General features: G+C 37.1%; 1 protein-coding gene across 1 annotated transcript in view; it reads left to right on the top strand.

The window, feature by feature from the left end:
* LOC133321426 (probable cytochrome P450 4aa1) overlaps positions 1-21,055 on the top strand; it is a 79,629-nt gene extending 58,574 nt beyond the window's left edge. Inside the window, exons 2-6 of the mRNA XM_061530512.1 lie at positions 3,116-3,132; positions 16,937-17,108; positions 17,169-17,549; positions 17,607-17,670; positions 20,173-21,055. Coding sequence (XP_061386496.1) covers positions 3,116-3,132; positions 16,937-17,108; positions 17,169-17,549; positions 17,607-17,670; positions 20,173-21,055 — 1,517 coding nt within the window. The remainder of the gene's footprint in view (positions 1-3,115; positions 3,133-16,936; positions 17,109-17,168; positions 17,550-17,606; positions 17,671-20,172) is intronic.
* The last annotated feature ends 6,313 nt before the right edge of the window (positions 21,056-27,368 follow it).

The following is a 27,368-nucleotide window of genomic DNA, read 5'->3' as shown; positions in this document are numbered from 1 at the left end:
GTGGATAACGACAAGTTGAGGGCTTTGGTGAGATAATCTACTCCTGGCTCATCAAGCTGCTTCAACATCACCATTGAGATTCCATCTGGACCAAGCGCTTTGGATGATTTCGCGTTCCTGATGACATTTGCAACATCCTCCAACGTAAATTGTGGTGGTTTCTCCTCCAGCTGAAGAGAGCGTATACGGCGCAATACTCTTCTCTTCGCCCGGTCACTCTCGGGGTGCTCTATAAACTGTCGACTGAAATAACACGCGCACCTCTTCGGATCTGTCACCTCAACGCCGTTAAATGAGACAGAAGTCCGATCCTCCTTCTTTCCAGGGTTCGAGAGCGACTTAACCGTTGCCCACAATTTACTCACTCCGGTACTGATGTTGCAACACTTCAGATGTTCTAGGCACTTTTTCCGCTTATGCTCGCCGACTAACCTGTTCACCTTCAATGTCAGTTCTCTGACTCTGGGGTTAGTAGGGTTAAAATGGCGAAGCTCATTCGCTAGTCCCGCTGCCTCTGCTGGGAAGTTCGGTCTTAGTTCGGGTATACGACCCGCAGGTATATACCGAGTGGCTGCAGCAGTGATGATGTCCCGGAAATTCCTTTCTGCTACCCGAGCATTAGAAGGGATGGGCAGTTCTCTGAAGCGACGATTGGTGAAATTTCGGAACTCTTGCCAATTGGCTTTTCCATGATTAAGGAAAGTACGGCGTTCAGAAGTTATGAAATCGGGTGGTCTGTTTATGGATATGATGATAGGGAGGTGGTCTGACCCCAATGATATGACGGGTTGCCAAGCCACGTCATTCGTCAGACGCGGAGACACGATGCATATGTCCGGTGAGCTTTGGCAGTCTCCCCTTATCCTGGTGGGTATGTCCTCGTTCACCGTGCAAAACGTTGAGCTATCAATTTGCTCGGCCAACGCCATGCCCCTCTGGTCATTACCTAGGACGGAATGCCATAACTCATGATGTGCATTGAAATCCCCTAGCACCAGACGGTTATTGCCTAACGCGGGTCACAGATATTTAACGGCGGAATGTAAACGTTAAGCACCTCTACCTCGGCGGTACCACATTTAACCGCTACCCAATACATTCCATGTATGGGTCACTAGAGTCTAGCTCAAGCGAGATAGGTCTGTACTGGACAGAATGGTGCAATAGGAATGCTAATCCTCCACCTCGTGTACGATCCTTTCTAATCACGTTGTATCCATCACAACTCTGAAGACTGCAGGTGTTTTTCAGCTTCGTTTCTTGGATCGCAGCGACCATAATACCTCTTCGACTCAAAATCCACTATCTCGAAGTCCATCGCAGTTGAAAGGATACGTTATCAGGAGTTGCGACAGCAATGTGCGGTGTTAGCGGCTGCGGAGATTGCGGGGACTCACCTAGTCCGAAGACGACGACGATGATGACGTGGACCACGGTGATGCCGACGACTCGCTGGGGACTGCATTGGCGCAGCAAGAAGCAACGTAGTCCCTTTCGCTATACTCCTGTATCCGGCTAAGGCCGGAACGACTCCTGTAATGTATCCATTCTCTGCATCCGTTGCATCTCACGAGATAGATCAAAATTTGGAAACGATTGGATTATTAGTTTTTGTGTTATCGTGCCCGCCATTCGTAAAAAAAACTGCTTCGAGAAAAATGCGTTTAAAGTATGAGAATCACTCTTGCCGTCACTTGATGCTGACACAATAAATCGACTATATCCTCAAGAGTTCTTGAGATTTTCACTGGAAATTTTGTACGGACGTTAATGAATAAGTGTAGATTCCAAAAAAATTCTTTTGGAAAAATATTCCAATATTTTTTTCGACAAACTTTCTCGCAGTGCATACAACATTTTTTCGATTTTCTGCCTATCAAATGTAAAAATTTGCTATACAAATGTGGTATAAAATCAATTTTTTAATTTTGGTACACCGGAGCGTATGATTGTTATTAATTATTGGGTAATTTTAGAAAAATGCCCATAACTTGGGAACTATGGCAGGGATTTTGAAAAGAAAAATTGTTTTTGATAGCTATGACATGAGACTAAAAGAAATATTGACTTTCATTATAAAATATTTATTAATTTCCAAGGGAATAATGGAAAAAATGTTTTTTTCGAAAAAATGTGTTCTTGGCTTAAATTGGCTTATTTTATATGAAAAGAATAAAGGAGCCGTTCTCCAAAATCAAGTTTTACTCTGATATCCCTTTATACATTGACATATCATACAAAGCCAACATAACATGACAGGCCTAAATCCTCGTATCTGTTTACCCTTGAAACAAATAAATCCAAATATGTTAGAGCTGAATATGGAAATCCAGCTACTATTGAAGATTTGCAAGAATATGGGCTAAGGTAAATTTCTTCTAGCAATGACCGTAAACTTTTTAATTTCATAAATAAATTTGTAATTTTTTTTTTTTTGAAATCTTAGAAATCAAATCAGGCAGTCATCTGAAAGTATTACATATGTATGTGTGTGTATTTTTTTATTGACACATCTTCTTAATAAACGACCACTAACTAATTAAGTACTTTGAGCCACGCTTAAAACTACATCATCGCCCCAACATACCTACGCTCATACATATATAAGCAGACACACTCACATCCACCCAATCGCACACACAGACAAATCCACAAAAATGTACGCAAAAAGTTATCAACGTTACAAACATCTCCAAATTGTTCAATATTCCCTTTTTTCTCCAATGCTGAGCGAATGACTGCCCGGCCATTACTGCTGCTGCTACGTTCGTTGTCGCCAACAGCGCTCAAGATTCACACAGGGGCATCATCGACGCACTACTTTTTGTGTAACGTTTGATTTTTTTTATAAATACGAGATACCCGATTAGAAGTTCGCCATTTAAGATACAACATTTAGCGGGTGTAAATCTCACGTAACCACCTCGCAGACGGCAATTGCGCGAAGTGCAAAACGATTATTAAGCGGAATATTTCACGAAAAAACGAACAGAGATAACGAAACGGATAACAAAAGGAATTTCAGTGTCAAACGATTCGTTGTTGAAATATACTATATGAGAGTGTTAAAAAAAAATATTGGAACCCTTTATTAAGTAATTGTTATTAAGAAATATGTTTGTGCAAAAAGTGGTGAGTTTATGGAATTAATATTCAACAAATGTGAACAAATATTTTAATAAAAATTGTTTTGAAATGATCAACTACAAATAAAACAATAAATTAAAAAAATATTAAAATAAAAACTGTGTACAGGTGAAGTGAGTACTGTTGACCAAGGACTAAAGAAAATAAAAAACATTGAATTTTTAAATAAAATAAAATTGAAGTGGAATAAAGCAAACATGAACTGAACAAATAATATATTTGTTAATACATACATGGACAATTATTATTCTATTAGTATTATTTTGAATTCAGAGTGACTGTGATATAACATTTGATTTATTTTGTTATGCAAAAAATGTGTGATCTCTTGCCAAGACAATAATGCAATGAAATCCAAGCAAAAAAACTTAGAACTGAACAATTCTCTTTTTTATTAAATCAGTAAAAACGTCGCTGATAATACTCTGCACTACGAGGAGTTAATTTTAATACCTGTAATCGTGCTGTACCTTAGAGAAATGACAGCTTATGCCATAGTAAATTTTTGGTAGGACGATTCGACACCCAATGAGAATCAAATAAGAGGCTATTCGGTTAAAATAAGCGCCCATAATCTCCAAAATCCCGACATTTGCAATTAGAACCTTATACGGGGTAAACCTACATGATGAGGATTTATTTGACATATATGCAATGGATTTAACAATTTAAACCAATCCAGGACAATGTAAACGTAATATTAATAAGGTCAACCAGTTATGGAAAGTCAGCTGTTTATTCTCAAGTCTAATGTCCACCTTATAGCGGATATAGCGAAGGGTGTTAAAAAAGCATACTATATTATAAATAAAAAATACATTCATATAGACCACGTTCATAAGAACGATAATTAGCCACATTTTTCAAAATTACAGTTGTGTCGCCATATGAACTTGTTCTAGTTCACGGAGTGGATCGATCTTTCTCGTTCCTTTTTTTAAATGAATTATTACCTTTACTCCAGGTAGTTCATTCGAATCTGTCCCTTTCGTCGTTCTTTTAGTTTTCTCGTTCCTTAGTAAGGTGACAAAAGAATTTTGAACCAAAAAAATAAAAAACCAGTGAGCGGAGCAGTATATTCGGACGGGGCCGACCATATGATACCCTACACAACTTCCACGAATATCTAACATTGCGTTATTTGCACCCTCTTGACACCGACTAAAGGTCAACAAATATTACTAATATTCAGTAGACGAGGGCTGTACTTGTCCAGATTCTCTTTACCGTAGGTTATGTTGTGATGTTGGGCTTTAAATTGTGGCCTAAAGATCGAATAAAAAAACACAAAAAGTTAAGTTTTGGGTCCACTTCATCCCAAAATTATTATCTCATCATCACCGAAAATGATAGGCGTAATCCTTGAATATAATTGGAATCTCATGGAAAATTTCAAAGCGATCAGCGCTATATTTCCGCCCTCTAGAGTGGTCATGGATTACTAAATAATATATGCATACGTAAGCACCGAGTACCTACGACAATATGATTGGTATCAACTTAAAGGTCAACCACTCCTCTCTTGGATATACTATCAACTTATCGGGTCTATGTCCTTCAGGAGTAAATATATACGCAATAGAATACAAATTTTTTAATTTTTCACACAAAAATCAGGGTCCATTTGACCCGCTAAATATTGACCGATCTTTATAAAAACAGGCATGCTTATTCTTTGGCCCGACCCCCTTCTCCATGTGAAAATTCGCGAAGTTCGGGCCATAATTGCGGCCTCTGGAGCAACCAGAAAATTGGACAAAAATAAAGTTTTTGGTCCATTTCATCCCCTAAATATTAACCGATCTTTATCAAAAACAATAGGGGTATTCATTTGCCAGAACCCATCCTACATGCAAAATTTCGTGAAGATTGGTCCATAACTGTGGCCTGTATCGTGTTTACAAATTATAATGGACAGACGGACGGACGGACACACATGTCTAGATCGACTCAGCTAGTCGAGATATGCCGATCGGTATACTTAAAGGTGAGTCTAGGACCAATATTTCGCGGCGTTACAAACTTTTGGGGCTGCACAAAGCTATAATACCCTGACAACATAGTTGTGTAGGGTATAATAAATTACTATTTAGATAATTTAATTTTATCAATAAATATATATTTAACTATGTGGCAGCATCTGAAACATGAACGAGAACAAGTAAAGAATATGGGAATAAAGGAACGAGATCAGAAAAAGGAACTAAATAACTGCACCCAGTTCCGATCTTCCTTTATTGAAATAGTTCCAATGAACTAGTTCATTCCGGAACGAACCAAATCTATTCAATTCCTTTAAAGCAGAATTAGAAGAAAAAAAACGTATTTCGTATAAATTGTTGAATATGAAAAACTTTGAATTCGTCTGCAATATTTTAGATCTCATTATGCAAAACACGTTATCAACTTGTATGTGCGGGAAATAGATCCGAATTTAGTTAATCTAGCACTGAATCCACTTAACTTTGAAGCAGGCAATGTATTCCAATGTTTTTGACTTTTAAATAATATATGTTTATAGATTTGATTCGTTTTATAAAAACAGTTACAAATATCGGATTTATTATATGAAAATCAGGTTAAAAAATTGGCTATCCGGATCTGCCTCCCTCAATTTTTTTTTTTAATTGCATATATAGCCTATATATACTGGAATATGCACCAGAATGTCACATGTGACTAATCTTGTTTCAGGTATTCGGACATACTCAAAATTACTGATTGAAGATCCGACTGCAGCTGGTACTATTGGTCTGTTTCCGTACTATAAGAATGTACTATTTTTGTCATTGTCATAAAGGAAAAAATTTTATATTGGAAATTCGAAATCGACTTTCTATCTTTGAGGAGGTCACAAAGTCGACATTTCAAAATCGAATTTGGATGGACTTTTTAATCAAAGCCAAAAATCGAAAGATGTAAAAGATCTAAAAATCGACGGGTTAAACGCTATCAATACCGTTCATGGCCTGTTCTGATTTAGTCCTAAATTTATATGTGCAAAGATGGCGTGCAGGCGTACAACAAAAATAAATAGTATGACTTAACTTTTTGGGCATTCTTCTTCTATTGAGATCTGAATGACTATCGGATGATTTAGAGCTTCGGATGACAATTGCAACTTCACGCATCGTTAACTCTTGGGGAAGAGATACTCGAAGGGAAAATAGAACGTATGCTCGACACAATTTGTTTGTTAGAATAATGTCGTGAAATGTAACTGACGTCGCTATTCTCCTGAGTAAGTGCACTGAGGAGTAAATGGTTCAATTCTTGAGCACTTTATTCAAAATTGCTTCTGTATTTTTTTTCTTCTTTGTAAATTTTTCACCAAACTGTCACTGATCCGGCTCGAAGGACCAATGTTAATCAGGGGATCTAAAATCGAAAAGTAACGCTAGTATAATGCCCATGGTCGATCGATGCTTTCATTGGTTTAATGCTGCGACGGTCGATTTATATTTATTTTGGTGTCGATTGGATGTATATAAATGTAGTCTCCAAATCCCTGGTTGATGTTATCCCCATTGCACCACATATACATGTGCTGCATGTTGTCTGACTCCCAGATATTTAACTTTATTCGATATGGCTATCATTTTGTTTTGGAAGACGGGTTCTACATATTGTGTTATTTATTACTTATCTTCGCCCCTAGGTTATGTTCCTTCAGAGACTATTAATAGTGGTTACCCACAAGAATGGTGACAGAATCCCTCACTGTGGTGATCCTTGCCCCAATCTATCGCTGATAGGTATGTCCTGCAGGCTATAGTTTATCCATATATTCCATAGCCTTTGGTTGACCCAGTCTATGATTTTCTGGTCAACTCGGAAAGCTTCTAAGGATTGAATAGGTGTTTCACTGCCGCCATTGTTGAAGGCTACCTCGAATTTTTGTTAATATTTTACCTCGAAGCCCATATTTTAATTCTATAAAGAATTTGTGGTGAATTTTGAAGAAAAAGTTGAAACATTACAACATCAGAAACGTGAAGGACCTGAAAACAGCTCTAAGAACTGACTGGTATCAAATGTCACCCAGAGCTAGCCCCAATGTAGTCGAATACATGTCTAGGCATCTAAATACGGTTATAAAAAATTATATCTAACTAAATACTAACTTTTATTAAAATGCATAATATATTTTTTTTATATTGTTCCTCTGTACGAACACGGGTTTTGTCGTCCATAATATCCAGCCATATTCGCCAAAAAAGCATAACCCTCAAATTTGAAATTTTACAGTAGAAGGTTTGTTTTAATAAATTAAAATTTATAAAGCTATTATTTTGAAATTTAGAACTATAGTTTGGTATCGATCGCAATTAGTACGTCCTTCGAAAAAAGTAAAAAGAAAAACAAAAAATGATAAGAGTCCTACAAAAAACGAAATTTCTCGTAATACCTTTCAACCCCAAAGCATCGTTACAAAAATTACTTTGAAATATGTATACAATCTTAAGAAAAATAAGAACAAAATCTTCAAGTTTAGAAATACTCCTGATAACTAAATGTATTCATAATTCTTCTTCACAATTTCAAACTTCACATTTTTTACTCTTATTTATTTTTTCTTCATCAGTTAACGATTTTCACGGGCACGTCAACACTTTTGTACCAGTTACTCAAATACAGTCAAATCTGATTATTAATAATAATAAGTCTGTATCTTATTGTTGTCGATAATCTAACAATATTAGTGAATTGCATATATCATCATCATTCACATATATGTATATAAAATAACAACAAACAAAATTCGAAGACAACAACACAAAATTCATTTAGTTATTTGAATTAACAGGAATACGCAAATTTGACAAGTAAACAATAATAGCCAGTTAAGCAAAACCCCATAATAGTTATTCTTCTTGGCCAAGGAGAACGACGACGAGATGACAGCGGAGGGAGGGATGCGGAGAGGTTTTTTGGGTGTCTATAAATGAATGATTTTTGTTTGTGATGTGTTTTTTGATTGCCAGTGTTTGACAAGAACATGTGGAAGATAAAAAAAAATCAAACCTCAACTAATGACAACATCCATCCAAAATCTGATGCTGGATGGATGGGGATGGTAACAATTGAAAAACTAAATAATCTAATGGCCGCTCGCTGGTCGGTCATATATTAGAAGTTAAACAAATATTTATTGTTGTTACTTTTTTGCGTATTTTGTTAGCTATACTGTATATTTTTTCGGGTTCATGGATAATTTCCACAATGTTAATTCTTTTTAAATGTTTACATAAAAAACTTGCATAGATTGTGATATTTCCGGTGGATAGTGCGTGCGAGGTTATCAAACTATCTGGTACATATTTGTTTTTATTATAATGAATACGAGGATTCAGGCATGGCATCTTAATGTAGAAGAGTCAATATGTATTCTTTTACAATAAAATAAGCAAACTTAACATACCAAGCCTGAAGTCCTCTTATATGTTTCCCCCTTTATTATCGAATGATATATCTAATATTTTCCTAATTAGATTGCTTGCAAAAATCTAAACTTAAAATAAATTAACTTTTCCGATAGATATACAAAATCTTGTAATAAAAAATTAACTATAATAATTGTTATTGTTTTGGCGCCCAATACGAATTAAGACGACAGCATCACTTACACTTAGCTGGATTGTAACAAAACATTTGTTCCATAAGCCGAGCTTAAAAAAGATATCTATGCTCGTCGGTCTTGTGTGCAGCTCTTCCAATTCGAAAGACCATGTTTCGAGTTGTTGTCTTCCACTTGATCTTTCCATTTGGAATCGTGGCCTTCCCCTTCTGCGTGAGCCATCCGTTGGCTCGCTTGTATATGCCCTTTGTGCTGGGGCATCCTCATCAATTGTTCAAAGGTGGCTTTACCGCTCGCAATGTGACGTAAGGGATGATAGATACCAAGAAACGGCTGTGATTGCCTTTAACATAGCAAAGCCTAGGCTTATCTTGGTCCCTTTTTCATCTCAATTGTGGACACTCACCTCCCAGCGATGTCACCTGGGGTAGCTACTTTCATCACACACACACGTTCAAATAGTGAGCTGATATGTGCGGCTAGTTCACCCATAATACCTATAACAAATAGGTTAAGGCTTCGGAGGCTTCGCAATGTGACGTAAGGTATCTATCATCCAAGAAACGGCTCTGATTGGCTTTAACATGGCAAAGCCGAGGCTTATCTTGGTCCCTCCTACATCTCAATTGTGGACACTCACCTCCCAGCGGTGTCACCTGGGGTAGCTACTTTCATCACACACACACACACGTTCAAATAGTGAGCTGATATGTGCCGCTAGTTCACCCATGATACCTATTACAAATGCGTTGAGGCTTCGGGTTAGTTGAACACACTTGGAAAACCCGTCCCTTTATGAAAAACCAAAAAAGAAGAAACCCAAACGACAGCATCACTGTTAACCCAAAACTACTCTGGTTTGGCCAGGCGCTTCTTCGATGTGATGACTCGGATTGGACTCAGAATCTTAGTCATCTTTATCTAAGGGTTCGAAATTTTTTAGACATCCCTCCAACTCTAAATCATATCAAGTGTTGCGCGCAAGCTATACCATGTCCAGATACATAAGGCATGCTGTCGAATATGCCCCGAGAATTTTGAATTTGAAATTGTATATCCGTCGATCAAAATAACGGAAAGGTAGAAGTTAAACTAGGGATACGTAGTCGAGCGCAAAAGTCGACTTTTAGACTTTTCGATTTTTGTCTCTGACCAAAAAGTCGATTTCTAGACTTTTCGATTTTTGCCTTTGACTAAAAAGTCGACTTTTCGATCTTTCGATTTTGTCAAAACCGTTCAAAATCGATTTTCGACTTTTACTGACTTCTGCAAAATCGACTAAAAATTTGATTTTTTATATGAATTATTGTGAACAGATAAAGTAAAGTTCCGGAAAGTGAAATTTTTGGGCAATTTGAGCTTTGTGATAAAAAACCAAGTATTTATGAAGAAAATCGAAAGTCGATCTTGAAAAGTCGACTTTACGATTTTCTCATAGATAAAAAGTCGACTTCGACTTTTAGACTTTTCAATACAAAAAGTCGATTAATCGATTAGTCGAAAGTCGATTTACTTATCCCTAAGTTAAACCACTCCGTACACATCGCCCCACCCTGGACAACTCCTTGTCTTACTCAATGGAACTTGAATTCCACATTCCGTGACTCCAAATACATTGAATTACGTTCATTCTTGAACCCTTTACACAAAATTGTTTCTGTATTTTTTTTTATTTTGTGTGACTTTTAAGGCAAACTCTTTAGCATCAATTTCTTCGACAATCGGTCACTGATCCGGCTCGAAGGACCAATTTCTTCAAACAGGAGATCTGAATGACAAAGATATTCTCCGTGGAGTTCACTCCGGAGTAAAGGATTCAATTCGTGATGCCTTTACTCAAAAATACTTCTGTATTTTTTGTTTTCTTCCTTGTGAATTTTCCACCAAGCTGACAGAATTTCTTCGACCTTTAAGGTAATTTCTTCAGCATCAATTTCCTCCACAATCGGCCACTGATCCGGCTGGGAGGACCCATGTATGTATGCTATTTTGTTAGAATAATTTGCGCACCTGTTCGGGATTGTCGCCGATATATCGTGAAATTAACTGACGTCGTATCATGCCTCTGCCCAGGATTCGAGAGCATCTTTTAAATTACTCCTGCGGCTCTATTGCCGCAACATCTCAGATTATCAAAGGAATCCTCGACTATTTTCCTGAGTAAGTTCACTCAGGAGAAAAGAGTTCATTTCTTTAGGCCTTTTAAGCAAAATTGCTTCTTATCTTCTTCATTAATTTTCCCCATCTGCGTGAACCATCAGTTGTCTTGCTTTTATATGCCTTTTGAGCTGGGACATCCTCATCCATACTCATACCATGACCTAGCCAACGTAGTCGCTGCAGCTCAATACATCTACTATTTCTATGTCTGAGAATAGATGGTATAACTCTTTGTTCCTTCGACGACGATATTACCCCTCAACGAAGATCGGCCCATTGATCTTTGGGATAGTTTTTCTCTCAAACACTCCAAGTGCTGCCTCATCTGCTTGCACAAGTACAGTGGCTTCTGATCCATACAACAGCACGGGTAGTATCAGCGTCTTGTAGAGTGTGAATTTCGTCTGGCGAGAGGTGGTCTTGTTTTTGAATTGCTTACTCAGACCATAGAAGCATCTGTAGGTCAACACTATTCTTCTCCGAATTTCAAAGCTGGTGTTAATAGTTTTGCTTATGGCGGTACCGAGGTATATACAATTAAACAGTTGGCCCGAGTCTACTGGACGTCTTGCGCGTTGACCCCGTCAGCTTGGTCTTCTCGCCATTTACTGTCAGTCCCACATTGGCAGACTCCTTCTCAATTCGTTCAAAGTTGGCTGTTACCGATGTCGTTGGCGTAGGCGAGTAACATATGCTATTTGGGATACAGAGTGCTATTTATGTTAGCATTTGCATCTTGTATGACCTTTTCCTAACTGTCACACCAGTCTTAAATACTTCGGCTGGTAATCCATCGGCACCTGCAGCTTTATTGTTCTTCAGCCGATTAATTGCTGCTCTAACCTCGTCATTGCTACTCTAACCGTCATCTCTTATTGGTTCTGGGGTATCTCCTTCACCATTACTATTTGATACCAGAAGCTTTGCAAAATGCTCCTTCCTAATCTTCAACACACTTTCTGTATCTGTCACCAGGTTTCCTTTTTCATCTCTACAGGAGGATGTGCCTGCACCAAAGCCTTCGGTTTCTTGTTCTACTCGTTGGTCAAATTTCCGGACTTCATTCTAACTCCTGTGCATCCCGATTTGCTCACGCTCACTTTTTTCTTGTTCTTTGTTTTTTTTTTCTGAAAATACGTTTCTCCTCTCTCCTTTTCTCGCGATAATTCTCTCTAGCATTACGTATTGCTACTGTATGTAGGGTTGTCCTATACACTGCCTTTTTCATATCAGAGGCATTACGACACTCCTGATCGTATCAAGGGTTTCTTGATGGTGGTTGCTTGCTTGCTTGCAAAAGTTGATTTTGCTGCAGTTTGTAGGGAGTGGGCAATTCTTTGGCATTGGGCTTCTATATGTGTGACCAGATGTGCTTTCGCCAATCAGGAGAATAACTTTAGCGGAGTAGGCCTCTGCTACCTGTTGTGTTTGCAACTTTTCGACGTCGGATTTTCGTGTTATATTATATCGCACCTTTGCTTCTACATTAAGACAGGTTCGAACCTTGGCTGCTACAGAGTAATAGTCCGAATCGATATTCGCTCCACGGATCGGTCGAACGTCGAAAACATAGAATGATTGCCTTCCGTCTATCACAACATGATCGATTTGATTTCTCGTTGCTTGATGAGGGAAATCGAGGCGGCCTTGTGTATATCGATATGCTTGAATCTAGTGGTGCTAACTAGCATGTTTTTTGCTAACACGAAGTCAAGATTTTCGTAAATAAGACTGACGTAGAAGAACTTCGCTTTTATACGGATTATTGCAATTCGTTGAACTACTGAAGTGAATCTGGAGACGAGGTCTTTCCTGTAAGGCAATAATATCGGCTTTGTACTTCTTGAATGCATCCGCCAAGGCGAAAACTGAGCCTGTTCTGTACAACGTGCGCACATTGCAAGTGAGATTCGCAGATCGTGGCCCTTTATACGTTTGAGGGGTTCGTCAACATTGGTGGGCTTTGGTTTTCGTTGCTTTTTCATAGTAAGAGGGGTTTTCGTGTGTGGGCAACTAACCCAACGCTCAACCCATTTTTTATAGTTCATATGGGTGAACTCGCGGCACATATCAGCTCACTATTTCAATGGATGATGAAAATAGTTTTCCCAGGTGACACCGCGGGGAGGTCAGTGTCCACAATTGAGATGAAAGAGGACCAAGATAATCCTGGGCTTCGCCACGTTAAAGCCAATCAGAGCTTGGTATCTCTCATCCCCTACGTCACTACTAAGTAACTGTATTCAAAAATAGATCCCTATCTAACTATATATTACCCTCTCTTACAAAAGAGACCCACAAGAAGACATTCACTATCTTTATTAAACAAAAGCCCAAACCTGTTCATTCGATTGTTATTTCAATTCAAACATAATTAAAAAATGTTTCCTTAAGAACTAATTAAACTAATCTAAAGTTAGACTCATAATAGCTGTCAATTCCCACAATGCTCTATTTTGTCCCAGCATTTGCATAAATCACAAAATGAGCGCAACAAAATCTAATTTAATGGACTTCTATTAAATCCTTTATTTTTTTCAAGCATGTACACATGCATCTTGAGACTGCATTAGCTACCTATAATAAAATCACTTAAATATTACACTGAGTAATATCGAACATGTTCATATGTTTTTTTATATTCTTCCATCATTGGCAATTGTTCATATCTTTCGAATGAAGATTTATCGAGTTTACACGTGTTTCTAGCTAAATGTATACAAAAAAAAATAATTGACATATAATAATAGCCGCAACTACGCACAACTTCCCTGTCACCATGAATACTTCTTTGCGGCGTGAACAAAAAATCCGCTTAAATTATGAATGCAATTTGGCAAATACAGTGATTTTTTTCACTTCAACAAAACGTGTTGACACCTCTAATTACCGACAACAACAAAAGAGAACATACACGACGTGCAGACAAGTTGCCGTTTACAAAATTCAAACCTAAACTTGACAATGAAATGTGTCAATGGAATGGAGTAATGTTTGTTGTTCGTGATGCTATTCATGGTTTGGGGTATTATGTCAAAGTTATTTGTATTTATCTATTTTAACAAAAAATAAGATATATTAATCACTTTATTATTATTTTTGTTGCTGTTGTGGGTAACTATGCCAAGAAGTTTCGGGGTGGTCCTACAATATTTTGTAACGATGGAATATCTTGTAAAAGATATACCGAAGGTCTTGTGGATATGTGGGAATTCTTTAATTGCCAATGGATCTGTTAAATCTCTTTAATTTAAAGAAGAATGGTATTTTGAAGTATTATCCGCAGTTTCAAACCGATGTGCCAATAATCAAAGCATTCGATAGAGTTTCGAAAAAAATATTTTATATTAAAATTGCAAAACATAGATTTTCATTCAAACTTTCATGGAAAGACCTTGTTCTGAAATGTTCTCTTCTACTTGATCTCTCCATCTAATTCGTGGCCTTCCCCTTCTGTGTGAACCATCAGTACGCTCGCTTTTATATGCCTTTTGTGCTGGGGCATCCATTCTTACAACATGACATAGCCAACGTAGTCGCTCGTCTGACTATGTCGATGTCCAAGAATAGCTGGTACAGTTCATGGTTCATTCGACGGCGATATTCTCCTTCGTAGTCGCACGTCTGACTATGTCGGTGTGCCAGAATAGATGATACGACGGCGGTATTCTTCCGGAGAATTTTTCTCTCAAACACTCCAAGAGCTGCCTCATCTGTACCATCCATACAACCGCACAGGTAGTATCAGCGTCTTGTAGAGTGTGAGTTTAGTCTGGTGAGAGGGTGCCTGGTTTTTGAATTGCTTACTCAGACCATCTTAGCCAACACTATTCTTCTCCGGATTTCGAAGCTGATTTTATTAGTTTTGCTTATGGCGGTACCGAGGTATATAAAATCATTCGCTACTTGGAAGCTGTAGTTTTCAAGTTTCACAGTTGGTTCGAGTCTACTGAACGTCCTGACTCCTTCTCATTTTGTTCAAAGGTGGGTGTTACCGCTCGCAATGTTCGACCCATTATACCGATGTCATCGTCGTAGGCGTGTAACATGTGTTGCTTGGTGTACAGAATGCCATTTTTGTTCACCTTTGCTACTCGTATGATCACATGACAAACTGTCACCTTGTCTGAATCCTCGTTTTGTATTAAGATCCTTTCCGAATTTAACTGCTAACCTAGTGCCACTTATCCGTATTATTTTTGCTGGAATGACGAACGCACACATGGCTTTAATCACCTTTGAACGGATAGAGCTGTCGAATGCGGCTTTATATTGACGAATGGGTGGAATGTGTCGATGTGTTTTTCGTAGGTCTTTGGTGCAGAGTGAAAATCTGGTCAATGGTGGATTTGCCAGGTCTAAAGCCGCATTGGTATGGTCCAATAATGTCATTGACCATTGGATTCAGTCGTTCATACAGCACACTGGATAACACTTTATATGCGAAAAAGGGAGATTTATTCCTCTATAGTTGGCACATATCATCTTGCCTGCTTTCTTGTACTCGGGACACAGGATGCTGAGGTTCCAATAATTGGGAATGCATTCCTCTAGCCAAATTATACCAATCACTTGGTTCTTTAGGCCTACTTGCATTTTTAAAAATAATATCCTATATTTGCTTATAAATTATAGTCAAAACTGTATGACATCGTGTCCAATGGGAATATTGTAGGGATTTTGTCTTCAGATTTGTTTAATTTAGTAGTACTTGGACCTGAAAAAGCTTTTAAATATTATATTTCCATTCTCGAAGTTGAGAACTTTCTTCGAAAGAAAGTTGCGACATATGTCGTGTGCGGTGGGAAGTGAGCATTAATGTCTTCGAACCTCTTTTCTATTGCTTCGAATATTCTCCGTCATCCAGGGTTTTTCGAATCCAGATTTGCTTTCTCGAAGTCGACAACTTTCTTCGAACGACTTTACAATTATTTTCAATAAATTGCTGACATTCATGTTGTCAGTCTTTAGGCTGTCATAGTTGGGCTGCCCCAAACCTATCATTTATCAGTCTCCCATATTTTACCCTGTTAATCTTAAACTTGTTTCGGAAGAATATTGTTTTTAGCGGTGGCTGTGAAATTTTAAACCTCTCACCAGTCGCTGTAGTTCCGCCGTTGGTGGTGGTATTGTCGAGCCGTACGCAGAGCAGACTATGTATGCATAAAATAATTTGTAATTAATGTGTCGAGAGATCTTGTTTTATACAGTCCAAGGTACCTGTATTAACCCGCTGTGTATATTACATTTAATCATTCTTTCCATCAGAGCCAGTGTTGCCGTCCCACTCCGATGGAGGTTTATCTTGACGACTTTTGTCAATTATCCTCCAGCAAACGGTCCTGTTGGGAGTTTGTTATCTTCTTCCCCTTTTGTTGATAGGCGTTTCTTCCTCGCTACTCTTCTTAGCCTCCTCTTGTCTAATTCTTGTCCTTGCCCTTCATCAGAATTGCCGTTGAAAAACTACTTAGGCGCACCAAAAGTAGAGTTCCATCTTTTTTCTCCTCCCTGTGGAAGACCTCCCATTTCTTCACAAGCAGTGTCCTGTTTTGTAGATCAAAGAATTCGAGCATGCGTTCTGTCCCATTTCTTCACAAGCAGTGTCCTGTTTTGTGGATCAAATACTTCGAGCATGCTTTCTGTCCCATTTCTTCACAAGCAGTATCCTGTTTTGCAGATCAAAGAGTTCGAGCATGCGTTCTTTTAAATCAATTTTGTATGACATATTTCTTTGAATATAGAATGACAGCTTATTTTAATAACTAGCAATATTTTCTAAGGCTGTAAGGATATTAAATTCCATCTCAAAATAACGTTAACCGTTGCCAAAAATCGCCAGACCGTTTTATTGCAACTTGGCAGCCAATCCTCCTCCATCATTATTGCCTTACGGAAATGTAAACTAATAAAATAAAATATTTACAACGTGATACAAAACTAAAAACAAACAATTAAAAAATAATTTTAATATTATTATATTGTTGTTGTTGAATTAATAAAACATCAATTATCGATGTTTCTAATATTTTATTATTGTATTTGTTTTTGCAGTTTGAAAAGGCGTCCCAGTCCGAGCTATGGAGTTTTGCAAGTCTCTCGCTGTTTCTCTTGGTGTTATTTACCTTTCGTGACTACTTGAAAACAGTGTTTCTGTCACTGAAACTTTCCGGACCAGCAGCCGTTCCGCTTATGGGTAATTGTCTGCTATTGAAGGAGAAAAATTGTAAGTAAATACAAAAATTAAAAAAAAAATAATTTTTAATATTATTCTTTTAATTTTCAGTAATGCGTTTACATGTCGCCAAGGCAAAAGAACTTTACGGTTCATTGGTACGCGTTTGGGTGTTGATGTTTCCCTTCTTTATGGTCCTACAACCGGATGATCTACAAATGATATTGTCATCGAAAAAGCACACCAATAAAGTATTTTTCTATCGTTTTATGTATAATTTTTTGGGCAAGGGACTGATAACAAATAGTGGTGATAAATGGCACACCCATCGTCGTCTCATCCAGCCAACTTTTCATTTAAGTATTTTGGAACGTTTTATTGGCACATTTGCTGATGCATCACAGGCTTTATACGAAAAATTGGATCCATTGGTGGGTCAAAATATTAACATTGCAAATTTTGTCAATGATTGTATTATTGATATATTGAATGGTAAGTTTAAATTTAAGTGAAGAAATTTTAATCGATTAATTAATTTTCCTGTTACAGAGGCTGTTTTGGGAGTGCCAATAAAGAAGAAAAATCTCGATATGGAACAATCACCATTTAGAAAGTAAGTATTAGCCTTTCCTTGAGATTCTTCGGCTTTTAGAGATCATTTTAAGGAACTAAATTAAGGTTTTATTAAAGGTTTCTTTGTGAAAATCATGAAAATAAGCCATAAAATCAGTCCTTCTCTTGGAAAAAATACTTGTTGTACGCAAGTTATTGATTGCTTCAGGGGATGGAATGAACTAGATGTGAACGGGATCATTACTAGATGTAAACAGGGAGTATGCTTTGTCAGTAGAGGACTTTAGAGCACTGACCATAGATGTCCAGGTCCAGATTGAATGAGTCAATGAGTAGCGTTAATGACGTACTCCTTGGCAGACGTCGTCGGACTAAACCATTTAAGGTCAAATGGTGGGCCCTCGACCAGGCGAACCAATGCGTAAAAATCTAGTTCAGCGTAAATCCGAATTTCTTGCTGCTCGTAGAACGTACAAGACCAACAGTCTAGTAGTAAAGAAGACAATGGAGATACGGGACAATGGATATGATCCTTGTATACCGTGTGTGTCGGCATGGTGGGTCTAAACGTCAGGTTGATATACAGAGGTTGCGTAGCAGCTCTACGACAACCACCTCGGGGTGGAGGAAGAGCGTAGGGCTTTTGTTCTTTCCCCATTCGCAGACTCCATCATTTCCTCCGCTTGTTGATGAAATGGAGAGCATCCGGTATTGGATAGTATAGAAGTTGTAGATAGGTTCTGTCGTGTAAAAGTAAAAAGTCGCCAGGTATGGATGGTATGACTGGAAGGATGTTTCAAGTCATCTGGTAGGCCATGCCGGAATATATCGAGTATTACTTAACGCGTGCTGGGTTTGCGTAAATCTGAAATCCTTGCAGCTCTTAGAACGTACAAAGACAAACGTCTAGGAGTAAAGAAGACAACTGGAGGAGTTTTCTTCCGGACAATGGTGATGAACCATGGGATACTGTATATCGTGTGTGCCGTCATAGTGTGTCTAAGCGTTAGGTTGACCTACAGGGGTTGTGTAGCAGCTCTACCATAACCACTTCGGGGTGATTGTCATCATTTCCTCCATCCATCATTTCCTCCGCTTGTTAATGAAATGGAGAGCCTCCGGGTTTGGATCGTATAAAAGTTGTAGACAGTTTCTGTCGGGTTAGAAGTAGAAATAACCAGGAATGGATAGTATGACTGGACGGATGGCTCAAGTAATATGATAGCTTATGCCGGAATATAACGAGCTATTTCTGGCAGAGGGATCGTGTAGCAGCTCTACAACAACCAATTCGGGGTGTCTGTTTTTATTTCGTCCATCCATCATGTCCTCTGCTTGTTGATGAATTGGGTGATCTTCCGGGTTTGGATCATATAATAGTTTTGAACAGTTTCTGTCGGGTTAGAAGTAGAAAATAACCAGGTATGGATGGAATGACTGGAAGGATGGTTCAAGTCATCTGGTAGGTCATGTCGGAATATATCGAGCTGCATTTGTCAGGGTTACCGCATTATCGGGAGTTTATCCGAGTTGTTGTATTGCTTAAATCGTCTGATCGAGTAAGGGGTAATCGGCTCTCGTATCGGGGCACAAGACTTCTTCCACTTCTTGAAAAAGTGTTAGAGAGGATTATGGTGGCACGGCTTAGGAAATATTACAGCAAAGGTACTTCTTTGTATCAGTTTGATTTTACTGACGGTAGAGGTACCAGGGTGAAGCACAAGGTTGCTGAACGTGTCAAATTCCAATTATTTCCTTGGCATATTACTGGTTTTTAAAAGGCGCCTTTCACTTCCTTTTATGGGATAGCCCAGGTAGGAAGTATTGTGTAGTGGGAGCAGTGTTTTGGTCTGGGGGATGTGCAGAGGGTTTACCCACAGGGTTCAATGTATATGATCCTTTGTTTAGGGAGCTAGCTTAGGGCATATGTGGACTACTTGTTCATCACAATTGAAGGGGATATTCGTCTTGAAATGGAAAGTCGTGGTGAGCAAGTTATGCAGATAATGCAGTCCTGGAGTAACCGAGTTGGAGTGGAGGTGGCAAACCAACAAGACGATCCTGATGCTGCTGAAAGATTGGTTAGCACACAGCCATCCTCCCTTTATTCGAGCTGGTGAACGCGGCGGAAGGTATTCGCGTACTATTAAGTACCTCGGAATAAAGGTGTCTGAGAGGTTGAATTTCCTTGCTCACTTCGATCGGTTGAAGGAAAAGAACGGAATCCCGAAACGAATACGTATATGCAGAGCATATATGGAGTCTGTTAAACACGAAACGAACTACCAAACAAATACCATATGTCTTTGCAGAACTTTTTCTCATTGTCAAAGAATTTCCTCCCTTTTGTACCCATCAGTATTTTTATCTTATAAATAAATCATTCCACTGAACTTTACCATTTTAATACTAAGCCAAATTTTCTCTGGTGTAAACGACTATAAATAATAATTAAATCATAACAGATCTGGACATTTAACTTCGTTTAGCGATACTACAAATCTTGCTTGTAAAGACTAATTTTCAATTTCCTTCTTTTCAGAGGTAAAATTCAAATACCCCAACGTTTTCTCAAACCCTGGTTACTGTTCGATGGCATCTATCAAATGTCGAAATTGGCCTCAGATGAGTTGAAACAAAAACGACGTCTTGATGAATTTACGCGAAAAATGATACAAATACGACGTGAAATGAAACAGAAAGATGAAATTACGATGAAAAAATGTCTACTCGATTACATGATAGAAATATCCGATAGCAATCCAAACGACTTCAATGAAGATGATATTGTCGATGAGGCGTGTACATTTATGTTGGCCGGACAGGATTCTGTGGGTGCTGCGGTGGCTTTCACCATATTTCTCCTCGCACAAAATCCCGATTGTCAAGAAAGATGTATGGATGAAATTGAGAGAATATTTGGAAGTGATGATCGTGCTCCCAATATGCAGGATTTACGTGAAATGCGTTATTTGGAAATGTGTATTAAGGAATCGTTACGCCTCTATCCCAGTGTACCATTGATAGCACGTAAATTGGGCGAAGAAGTGCGATTGTCGAAATTTACTCTACCAGCTGGTAGCAACATTTTCATTTGCCCCTTTGCAACACATCGTCTACCGGACATCTATCCCGATCCGGAGAAATTCGATCCCGAACGTTTTTGTCCAGAAAATTCGGAAAAACGTAATCCGTATGCATTTTTGGCTTTCAGTGCCGGTCCACGCTATTGTATTGGTAATCGATTTGCCATTATGGAAATTAAGACGGTTATCTCAAGGTTGCTACGCAGTTATCATATCCTACCGGTGGCTGGTAAAACAAATGTTAATCCAGTGTTTCGTATAACATTGAGGGCGTCCGGTGGTCTTTGGATCCATCTGAAATCACGTGAAAATAATAAACTTATTGAGCTAAGTAGTTAAGCAAGGGAGGCTAGTTGTTAGTATGTAGTTAATATAGACAGATCGTACAATAAGAGGGAAGTGACGTTATCATGGTTTCCTATATACATATATTTCCTATTTTTTTAAGAAGAACGTATTTCCTATGTGATTAAAAATTTTCATTGAATATGTTATGTGAAAAAAACATACTTTTGCCCTTTATTACAGGATTGATTGCGAAAATCTCAACTAAAGGGGAAAACACATAAGAGGATTCAGGCCTGGCCTCTTAAGTTGGCTTTGTATGAAATGTCAATTTGTAAAGGAATATCAGAGTCAAACTTGATTTTGGACGCCGTTCTCCTTTATTCTTTTACAATAAAAGAATCCAACATGCCAATCCTGAAGTCCTCTTATTTTCTAAAACATATTTTATTAAAACTTATTTTTGAAATGACATTAATAAAATATTTATGGGAAATAAAAATTATTATTAGTTTATTTATAAGTTATTTTTAATGTTTTATAATTAATTGTTTAAGACTAGCTCTAAAAATATAACAACATACATATCTAGATAAAAATTAAATTCTTTTTTTAATTCTGAAATCACAATGTTTAATAGTTTATTTAAAATTTTAAATATATTTTATTTATTTAAAATATTTTATTGAAAGAGCAATTGAAATATGATTTATTTGATATATATATGCAATGGAATTGACAATTTAAACCCACTGGTTTACGGAAATCCAGAACAATGTTAATGTACTACTCCATCAAAACAAAAACCTTTGTTTTTGTCTCGACCATCTGTCAAAATTTTCTATTATAATATTTCACATGCACATCGAATTCAAGTTAATCGAGACATCAGCTGCGCTAAATGGACTAACTATTAGTTGTGTCATGCATGGTACAATGAATAGAACTCCTTGTACATTAGAACTTTTTAACGGGTTAACCTACTTTATGAGGATTTATTTGACGTATATGCAAAGGAATTGACAATTGAAACCCACTGGGTTAACGAAATTCGGTTAAATGTAAACGTACTATAGGTAGTCCATTTAGCGCAGCTGATGTCTTGATTAACTGTCAAAGTGCATAATTTCAACTTGAATTCGATGTGCAGTGTTGCCAACCATTTGAAATATTATATGGAAACATTTGACAGATAATCGAGACAAAAACAAAGATTTTTGTTTTGATACATCACCTTATTATTGCATCATGGTATATTCCCTACTCGGCTTTGGGAAGAAATCATAACCTTTCATTAATTTTTCGAGTTTTTAGTTATGTGTTGAAAAATATCAATTCAATTTGTTGTGTATGCTTTTATTATATTGTCAGAAAAACTCACTATCTACAGAGTTGCTTTTTTTTTTGTTATTCACCTCAAGTTATCCTACCATGTATGTAGGATAACTTGATAACTTATGATATGCGTATACTTACACATATCATAATTTCTGTGACAATTTTTCAATTAAAAATTTTCATAATGTTTAAATAGAAGTTGGACTCCATTAGGTGAAAAATTCATAAAATCATGTATATTTTTAAATTATATTAATATTTATATAAATGCAAACAAATTTTCCATTTACAAAATATCGCCATGACGATTTCAAATGTCAATTCCATAGCGTATACGTTACCTTAAAGCGAATTTACATATAACATCTAATCATGATTAAAGACTGAATCAGGGTTATTTTCTTCATCAGGCTGAATTTACCATGATTTATCATACAAATTTAAATCATCGTACGGCAGGATTTATTCTAAATCATGAACTAATGAGATGCAACAGTGTATTATCAAATTGCAAACAAATATTTTTGGCGCAAATTAATAATTTTGTATGTATACATGCTGGTCTTTCTGTAGAAGAGCCGTGGGCTCTAAATGGGGTTTCAACCCAAAGATGGTACACTGGATCTACAAGAGCGTTATTAGGCCAATTCTAACTTACGCGTCTGTAGTCTGGTGGACAGCAATAGACAAAAAATTTAATGTAATAACACTACAGAAAGTCCAAAGAACTTGTTGCCTAGGCATATGCGGGGTAATGCGGACAACTCCAACTAGGGCACTGGAAACTATATTGTATATACACCCAGTTGAAAGATATGAACGAGTGGATCGACAACGGACACTACACACCGCACGAAAATATACTACAGGCTACGATCGGACACTCAATTAACCACTTTGTGCCAGATCGAATACCTGAAACAAGAGTAATCACATTGTGTGAAATTCTGATACCGGACAGAGGTTCATGGAACAGCGGAACACTAGCACATATGCCTCCGGGAAACTTTTGTTACACGGATGGCTCCGGCCTAGCGGGAAAGACGGGACTGGGACTTTTTATTGAAGAACCGGTGACTGAAATCTCACTTCGCCTGCCAGATCACAACACGATCCTACAGGCGGAGGTTCAAGCTATAACGGAGTGTCTAAGATGGCTAAGCTCTAACTCTGGGCATAATAGCATAAATATCATGACAGATAGTAAACATGCTATTAATGCAATAACATCCAAAACAGTTGCATCAAAACTGTACTGGAACAATAAACAACTTCTCACGACACGGTCTTGTACGTATAATATGGATACCGGGTCACTCAGGAGTCATACGTGCTACTGACCTAACCAACATAGATGTGAACAGTGCAAAACCTTTTAGCGCTTCACGTCTAGAAATGAGGTCATGGGCGAAACACTCTGGAATAACGAGAGGATTGGAAAAAAACACAAAAATCTTATGGGGAGACCCAAATGAGGATAAGACTAAGCAAATACTTACGCTAAACAAGAAAGAACTAAGCAGACTGATAGGCATTCTCACAGGACATCTTAACCTGCAGTCACATTTACACAAGATTGGGTGTTCGGGAAGCAGCAGGTGCAGAACGTGTGGGGAAGACAACGAAACGTTGAAACATTTCCTATGCCACTGCGCGGCTTTTGCATGCATCCGAACCCAATTCTTGAAAAACGACACTATTCCTGAACTTAATGACCCAAGGGGGTCTGAATGGAAAATACTAAAGGACTTCTGTAAAAACACAGAATTCCTAGAAGAATAGAGAGACCATACAAAAAATCTAAGAATAATGCCAATCTAAATACCTTTCCTTCCTAGAGCGCACAACAGGCGTCCTATGGCTTAAGTGTATGTCCCATAATGGACATGAGGTGGTCTCAACCACGCCTCTTTTCAAACTAACTAACAAACATCAGCTAATCGGCATTAGGATCATGATTAAGAATCTGTCCAATGGATTATATTTGACGTGGATGTCGTAAATCTAAATGTACTCTGAGGCAACCATTTTGAAAATTCGTGGAAAAGCAGTGTTGTATTTGAAATTATCACGATTTAGAATTGGATTTAGAGCAAATCGAGATAATGGCGCGACTATACCTTCTAAATCGACTTAATTTTAATTTTCAGCTGCTGCCATGTTTTTGTTAGGCAACTTTTTGGAATTTTAAAGTATTTTGAAGTAATGCATGTTTTGGGTGAAAAGCAGGGTTGTATTTGGAATGTCAAATTCAATTTTAATACTATTTTAAACATCTTATTAATTGAGCTAATAAAATTTTAACCTTATAGTACTTTTACATTTAACCGGATTTCGTTAACCCAGTGGGATTCAATTGTCATTTCCCTTGCATATACAGTGGCTCCATCGAATAATCGGACAAGTGGTTGTCAGATATAATAACGCTATACATTTCAAAAAAATTGTCTAAATGTGTAATTTTTTCGCTTTTATTTACACATTACTTACTTATATTTCTGAACAATACAAAAAACAACAACTTTCCTAGTGATAACAGTAAATTTCGTCAGAAAAACAAAATTAACTCAATTTATTGTGTTCAACGCAAAATCGGACAAAGCAAAGTATCAATGTTTAAAGTCCCGTTATTATGCAAATATTAACTTCAAATCGGTATTTTGTTTGTCATATTCATTCGTAAATTGCATTTAGACCAAGAAAGTGGTAATACTAAATAAAAATAAATGTAAATGGCTCCAAAAGGGAAACAATCCAGTGTGGAAATCAGGCAATTAATAGATAAATTGAGTTATGAAGATAAAACAGTAAGAGAAATTGCCGAATTGGTAGGAATGAGTAAATCTACTGTCCACGACATTATAAAGAGGTTCCGTGATGAGTTCCGATTGACCAATAAAAGCAGAGAAGGTCAAGGGAAGATATTAAATGAGCGAGAAGAGCGTTCGATATTAAAAGAAATAAAACAATATTCATTTTAAACCGCAAAAGAACTTAAAATAAATTTAAAAACTCGCACTGGAAAAGATGTGTGCCTAAATACTATTCGCTATACATTGCATAAATATAATTATTATGGGAGAGTTGCAAGAAAAAAGCCATTTATTAGCCTTAAAAATAAAAACTGTAGTATAAAATATGCCAAGGAGTTTTTACTAAAACCAGACGATTATTGGACGCAGGTAATTTGATGATAGATCATCTTAAAATAAATTTCTATTGATAGTTTTCATTATATTAAGGTTCTGTTTACTGACGAAAGCAAATTTAATTTGCACGGATCAGATGGGAAGATGTATGTGTGGCGTAAGCCAAATGCTGACTATAATCATGAGAATACAAAAGCCACTGTTAAGCACGGAGGAGGTTCCGTTATGGTTTAGGGCTGCATGTCGAGTGCGGGAGTAGGTAATTTGCATTTTATTGATGGTAAAATGGACAAATTTGTCTACCTCAACATTTTAAAACAAAATGTAAAGCAAAGTGCAGACAAATTGGGTATCGCGAACAACTTTGCCTTTTATCAAGACAACGATACCAAGCACACATCAGGTGTAGCAAAGCTTTGGTTGATCCATAACTGCCCCAAACTTATACAAACACCTGCACAGAGCCCAGACCTTAACGTAATTGAGCATCTTTGGGAAGAATTAGCTAGGAGAGTGTATGAAAAAAAATTTAACTCCTTAGTACAGCTTAAGGAGGCTTTACTGGAATCGTGGAACTCCATAGAGCCGGAGGTATGTCAGAATTTGGTCAAATCAATACCGAAGCGTTTACAGGCCGTTCTGGACAACAAAGAATATGCAACTAAATATTAGTTTCTCGATTTTTTGAATTTTTTACCATTGATACTTTGCTTTGTCCGATTTTGCGTTGAACACAATAAATTGTATTAATTTTGTTTTTCTGGCGAAATTTACTGTTATCACTAGGAAAGTTGTTGTTTTTTGTATTGTTCAGAAATATAAGTAAGTAATGTGTAAATAAAAGCGAAAAAACTACACATTTAGACAATTTTTTTTGAAATGTAAAGCGTTATTATATCTGACAACCACTTGTCCGATTATTCGATGGAGCCACTGTATGTCAAATAAATCCTCATAAAGTAGGTGAACCCGGTAAATAGTTTTAATATACAAGGAGTTTTATTTTACATTTTTTTGTTGCAGAATATCTCTGATATATAATAATTCTTTATCGTCTCTCCTTTATTGACCAATAGTTATTTCCCTCAGAACTTTTTATTAAATCATCTGTTTTTATTTTATTAATAGTTAATATTTTTCGTATTTTTATAATTTTTTTTTTACAAAATTGTGGGTCAAATATGTTGTCCCGCATTTAACTTCCATATTTATTTAAATAACCGAAATTTTACTTTCATTGGTATTCAACATATAATTCTTAGATATTATAAATACAAATCATTATTTGAGAACTTTTTTATGAAACATACAAAGTCTTTTTTCTTTACAATTCTCACTTGTATGTCAAAAAACTATTAATAATTTGCTTCCGACATTAATAAACCTACGCATATAACATGATTATAGGCACGTTTTTGTATTTAAAAAAAAATGTGTTTATTCTACTAATAATCTTAAATAGTTTTTGACTGGATACGGTTCTATGAATTTCTAAACACATCACAACTTCGTCTTGTTAAAGCATTCGTTTCGTCTTTTTCATTTTGTTGCGTGGGGGTCCAATTGAGTGTTTTACCGGCGGCGCTTTTAGCCTAAAAAATAAAAAAAAATATATATGAATGAAAACATCTTTATTTTTTTTATTATAACTTACCTTTCATCCCTGCCTTTATAGTGCTGCGGCGCAAAAAAACAATTTTTAAACCTGATGCACTTGTGCATCAGACTGAAAGAGAATGAAGAAGAAGACATGTTACCATATTGGAAAACACATGAGATTACCATATGTACGAGTAGGAGGTTACCATATCGGACGGGGTATGTTCAGTGGGTGACGGGTAACAAAAATATCAACCTTGCGACTGCAACATTTAGTAAGG

This window comes from Musca vetustissima, unplaced genomic scaffold (genome assembly GCF_032173495.1).
Source record: "Musca vetustissima isolate MV318-11 ecotype Yass unplaced genomic scaffold, APGP_CSIRO_Mvet_v1 utg28331, whole genome shotgun sequence".
Classification (NCBI taxonomy): Eukaryota; Metazoa; Arthropoda; class Insecta; order Diptera; family Muscidae; genus Musca; species Musca vetustissima.
This window is presented reverse-complemented; position numbering and strand designations above follow the sequence as displayed.